Here is a 6,086-nt window from a genome sequence, read left to right on the forward strand (position 1 = left end):
TCAGATTCTGTGATCTAAAAAAAAACCTTCAGGGAAAAAAATTTAAAAAGAATACGACCGTTACTTTCAATTTAGAACAGAAGATATTGTTTTTTTATCAAAAAAGGTGGATTTAACAAAAACAGCACGGTGGAAAATTGTAAAAAAATTCTGAAAAATACTTTAGAGTGTACTAAGATTATAAAAAAATTGCCGTATTTATTGTCATAATAGATTAGTAGAAAATGCATTTTTTCGTAAAAAAGTACTAATTTTGACTGTTTGGTTATATATGGTATTTTTTCAATTAACAATTAATGACTGATCATATTTTTTTTTACACTTATTGATGTTCTAGAGACTCTGTAGAAACAAGAAATCCGGTATTTGTTGATAAAAAAGTAGTTAAAACAATAAAAAACTACGAAATAGGAGGTGGGTCTCTGGGTGACTCGCTGTGATGACTCAAAGGGTTAAAGACGAAAACGTTCATTTGTATCTCAGGGTTGAAAAAGATGGAAGGAGACAGCACGTCGTTGGACAAGTTGCTAACCGTTCTAGCAGAAGTGTTCGGAACGGCAATCCTGGTCTTTCTAGGATGCACAGCAGGCGTGGGCAGTTTGGGAGAAACTCCGCCGCCAACTATGCAAGTCGCTCTCGCTTTCGGTATCGCTGTTATGATCGCAATACAGGTATAAATCACTTATGTGAAAATTTGATTATTAACGCGTGTTACCCTTGAGAATGATATACTATTTCGCGACACACTAATACGTTTGTTTTTCGCAGTATTTATTTATTTTTTTCATATACCTTCCATCAATCTTTTATATTTACATTTTTTTATATCCGATATATAATATCTCTGTTGCCAAGAATTATATAATAATATTATATGTGAGAAAATTGATATAAATCGAGCGCCGGGACGTCATGTTATCGAATCTTGTCGTCGATTAAACGTCACTTGTTTACGCTCTTTTTTTCAGTGTATTGGTCATATCAGTGGCGCTGACATTAATCCGGCTATTACAGTGGCTACAGTGATTCTCGGCCGTAAGTCCCTCCTGATAGCCGGACTCTACATTATTGCACAATGTTTGGGTAGTCTGATAGGCTATGGTTTGTTAAAGGTCAATAAATATATCCACATATTTATTTGCTCTTTACGATTGTGAAAGAATTCGAATTATGTTTTGGTAGGCACACTCAAACAAGAATTATACTTGTATTTGGATATAATGTAGTTTATTTAAAAAATTATATTCAAAGTCGCTCTCAAATTAACTCGTTATCTCAAAATTACTTAAACTTGCTCGAGCTTGCTCTTATCGCAATAATATAAATCGTAATTACTGCCTGGAATTTATTTTTTACACTCTTAGACGACAGCTTACATTTGTTAAAAAACATTGATTAACTTAAGTTGGCGATAATATTAATCATATTAATTCTTCGTTTAATATTGATTACAGACGATAACGCCGCAAGAATTATTGCACGACGGTAACATAACGACGATCTACTCCTTCTGCACAACGGACATTAATAAAAATATAACAGTCGTTCATGGGCTTCTAGTTGAGGCTTTAGCTACAGGAATACTGGTCTTCTTCGCCTGCGGAATTTGGGACTCGCGAAATGGGAAAAATACCGACTCGGTACCGCTAAGATTCGGACTCGCCGTCAGCATGCTCGCTTTTGCCTTTATCCCTTATACAGGCTGCAGCATGAACCCTGCTAGGACATTTGGACCAGCGATCTGGAATAATTACTGGGACAATCACTGGATATTTTGGCTAGGACCGATCGGTGGATCCATAATTGCGTCCCTGATCTATCGATGTTTATTTATGCCGAGGACGAAGAGTCAGGAGGGTGCTATACATGACGTAGAAACTTTAAACGGCGTCGAGACGTAAATGAAATTGCATGTACGTTCTTCCCCGAACTTATTATTAAATCATTACATTATTTTCATACCATTGTAAAAGATTAAAATTAAAAATCAATTTTTTTTTTTTTCTAAAAAGAAATGCGCATTTCATATATGTAATATGTTGAAATAATTTTGTTCTAAATAATTCATTACGCGTTAAATTTTTTCACGTATTAGATAATTATTTAAAAATAATGTTTAAACTTTTCCTATTAGAAGACAGTCATTTTTAATTGAGAAAATTACTTGAAAGTGAAAGGCTACCTCGCTCGCATATATGGTATGAATGTTTCTTTCTCCTTGTAAAAAAATCTCATCAATGTTTCGCAAGCTTGGCATATTTCCAAAGCAGTTTTTATGTTTTATTGTTCTACCTTTTGTCCATTCAGTCTCAACTCAAATATCTGGTGGATATTTTCAGGCAACGTGTAACGTCATTTTTATCAAGTAATTTACGAATCGAGCTTATATCCTGCACTTTTTTTCTTTCAGCGATCAAAATTATATTCTGGCTGTCGGTGATTCACAAAAATTGAACGAGACATATCCTGAATATCGCGCTGGTATTTTCCTCCTCGGCTAAAAAAAGAGAACGTTGTAAAAGTTCCAGCGGAAACTCTTGCAGGGCGCGATGGAAACAGATCGGACAGGTTTTAAACTTTAAGGATTTCTATTTTTAGGATATCCGTCAGAAACGTCTCAATGGAAAATCTTGGAAAACCCGAAGGATCCTAAGAACGCAAACTTCTATTGTAGATTGAACCGACGAATTATTTGTGTATAGTAAAATCGATGTAACAAGGCGCCTAATTATATCATTCGCATTTGCTTTTATGTGATAGATGTAGAATTACCGGCACGTTTTTGTTGAAACATAATTATTTGTTATTTGTACGATTGACGGCATCGCGACCGAGTGAATGCATAGAAATGCATTTTCACCCTTTGAGTCACGAATTTTTCCAATTGTCAGTATTTTATAAAATTTCGTATACATATAAGGGTTTATAGGGTCGCTGATTACGAATCCGTTGTCAGGTTTTCAAAATTCAAGATGGCGGATCCAATATGGCAGACGAGATTTTCAAAATTTTACTTCCGCCATATTGGATCCCTATATTAAATTTTGGAAATTAAATTCTTTCTTTCCTTTCCCTAACCTTTCAGATTCTGCGAGCTAAAAAAATCTTCAGAGAAAAAATTTAAAAAAGAATACAACTGTTACTTCAGTTAATCACGAATTTTTCTAATTGTCAGTATTTTATAAAATTTGGTATATAAGGGTTTTATATATACATATATAATATATACTTCACATACATATACAAAAATCCTTATATACCAAATTTTATAAAATACTGACAATTAGAAAAATTCGTGACTCAAAGGGTTAAGCTCGAGCTTTATTTTCTTTTTATAAAAAAAATGTTGATTAAGTTCTTTGTGATTTTTTGGGGAGGTCGCTGATTACGAATCCGTTGTCAGGTTTTCAAAATTCAAGATGGCGGATCCAATATGGCAGACGAGATTTTCAAAATTTTACTTCCGCCATATTGGATCCCTATATTAAATTTTGGAAATTAAATTCTTTCTTTCCTTTACATTCAGATTCTGCGAGCTAAAAAAACCTTCCAAGAAAAAATTTAAAAAAGAATGTAACTGTTACTTTTAATTTAGAACAGAAAATATTGTTTTTTATATATTTTTTATCAAAAAAAGGAGGATTTAACAAAAACAACACGGTGGAAAATTGTAAAAAAATTCTGAAAAATACTTTAGGGGGTACTAAAATTATAAAAAAATTGCCGTATTTATTGTCATAATAGATTAGTAGAAAATGCATTTTTTCGTAAAAAAGTACTAATTTTGACTGTCTGTTTATATATGGTATTTTTTCAATTAACAATTAATGACTGTTTATATTTTTTTGACACTTATTGATGTTCTAGAGACTCTGTAGAAACAAAAAATCCGGTATTTGTTGATAAAAAAAAAGTAGTTAAAACAAGGAAAAAACTAGGAAAAAAAAGATGGGTCTCTGAGTGACCCGTTGTGATTCAAAGGGTTAAAATGCAAAATCTAAATTCCAAATGATATATATAATCTAAAAATGTTACTTTAAAATGAAAGAAAAATGGACAAAATACCCCCAACACTATATTATATAGTAAGCGCATTTCTTGAATATTGTTTTCAAGAAATTAAAATACATAATAAATAACTGGCGTTACGTATTCAAATATTTATGTCCATGTAACATTCATTTGAAATATCGCTCTGCCGTGACACATACATGAATATTTATATCCTTTTGCTACGTAGTTTTTACATATCTAGCACTTTCGAAGATCGCTCTATGTCGTTTAACGTATATGGAAGCACTATAATGGCGTGTGATTTCGTCTATTGCCTATGTATCAACGTATAATTTAAGATACTAATTTTCTCGCACTCTTTCGTTTTTTTTTTTTTTTTTTCTATCGTTTTTGTTCGTGACGCGAGGAGTCGGAAAAAGAAAATCTCTCTCGCATGCATTACGCTACAGCGGCCGCATCGTCGCGCTTTTTATTAATTATTAGCGAATTTATGGGTTGTATGTAGACCCGGTTATTCGTTCGCTTCGCAATTCCACCAAATTCGCCACCATTATATCGCACGCGTACGCGATGCAGCTCGTTAAGGCCGACATCTCTTATTCCTGCTGCGACGAAATTCGAAATAACGGAATTAGTCTCGGCGAATTCAGGAAATTGCCTCCATCGCCGTCGGTCGCGCCAAAGTTTTAATTGTATATTCGATCTGCATGTTGTGCTTGCGTGCGTGAGTGCATGTGTCTATGTATGTGTGCGTGTAAACGCGATTGCAATTACGTTCCGCGATTTAATGTATATGTAAATACAAGATACACGTTCGGACTTCCTCGCTCATTTCATATATGTATATCCCTTTTCTCTCTCTCTCTCTCTCTCTCTCTTTCTCTCCCTTCTGTAGATAACAATAACTTTAAGAGCCTGTGTGCGAAGTCGCGAGGTAGATTTCCTGAAATTTCGCAAACCTTGTTTTGCGCGAATGAGGGCGGGGGATAAGATCGAATTTCGGATTACACGACTGCAACGTGAGTACTTATGTAAGTAAATTTTCAGTTGTAATAAAATGTGGCTTTAAATAAATTCCACGCGGTATTTTGACGGTTGTGATTTTTCTTCTTATGTTTTTTTCTTTGTTTTTTTTTTTTTTTTTTTTTCTCGCAAGTACCTATTTATATATTCTACAAAAAAATTATAGCGCTTAATTCTTCTAAGCTATTATTAATTTTTTAGAAATTAGTTTAAAACTCGTGTGATTTGCAGAGATTTGCAAATAACTGAAAAATGACAATAAATACTTATATTAATATTCATAACTGTGTGCGCAATTTATTTACAGAATAGCATAGTACCAATATTCTCAAGTTTACATAGCGTAAAAATAATATCTTACATTCAGATGTAATGTAAAGTAGAAAATAAAAAAAAAAGACCCACTAAAAATTTATTAATAGCGTTTTATTGATAACCTCTTGCCTGCGAATAAAATCATGTATCGATATTTGTCGGCGAGTCAAAAAATGTCAGTTTATTATATAAAAAAAAAAAATCTATACAATCGTACATAATTTAATCGTAAAAATTCAGATGGTCGGAGGCGTGCTACGATAGAAAGATATAAAAATAGCGGTGATCATATATAAAAGAGCAAAGCGCATATTGTTGCGAAAGATATTACGTCATAAATATTCGACTCCAAAATTAGTATTCTCTTCGAGTTTCTGCGATCGATACGCTGGAATAGATATTGCAAGGCACGTGTAATTTTTGTTTCAATTTGAAAAAAAAATTTAAAGAGAGACAAAAAGTGATTAAAAAGTAAGACGAGTACGACGAGAGGACGTTTAAGTAAGCGACAGGTATATTACAGGTACGTTACACGATATTACTAAGCAACTTAATCATTGTTTCTCGTTTGTTGAACGGTCTCACGCATTCTTGGATTTTTTTTCGTAATTATCATGCAACAACGCTAAAGACTGAAGACTTAATTGCATAGAAAATTACTTCCTAGCATTGTTCGCGACGCAGAAGACTTCTTAATCTTGATCCAAAAGTACGTGTGGAGAAACATACATACA

The 6,086-nt window shown here is 33.2% G+C and overlaps 1 protein-coding gene across 3 annotated transcripts in view; it reads left to right on the forward strand.

Annotated features, from left to right (window-relative positions):
• LOC140672882 (aquaporin AQPAe.a-like) overlaps window positions 1-5,127 on the forward strand; it is a 29,339-nt gene extending 24,212 nt beyond the window's left edge. For 2 of the 3 annotated variants that reach the window (XM_072905342.1, XM_072905344.1), the window contains 4 exons: window positions 484-671; window positions 969-1,112; window positions 1,455-1,913; window positions 2,411-5,127. In XM_072905342.1, coding sequence (XP_072761443.1) covers window positions 484-671; window positions 969-1,112; window positions 1,455-1,901 — 779 coding nt within the window. In that variant the 3' untranslated portion in view covers window positions 1,902-1,913; window positions 2,411-5,127. The remainder of the gene's footprint in view (window positions 1-483; window positions 672-968; window positions 1,113-1,454; window positions 1,914-2,410) is intronic. The other variant, XM_072905343.1, reaches the window with a different exon arrangement.
• Window positions 5,128-6,086: the final 959 nt, after the last annotated feature.

Source organism: Anoplolepis gracilipes, chromosome 14 (assembly GCF_047496725.1).
Source record: "Anoplolepis gracilipes chromosome 14, ASM4749672v1, whole genome shotgun sequence".
Classification (NCBI taxonomy): Eukaryota; Metazoa; Arthropoda; class Insecta; order Hymenoptera; family Formicidae; genus Anoplolepis; species Anoplolepis gracilipes.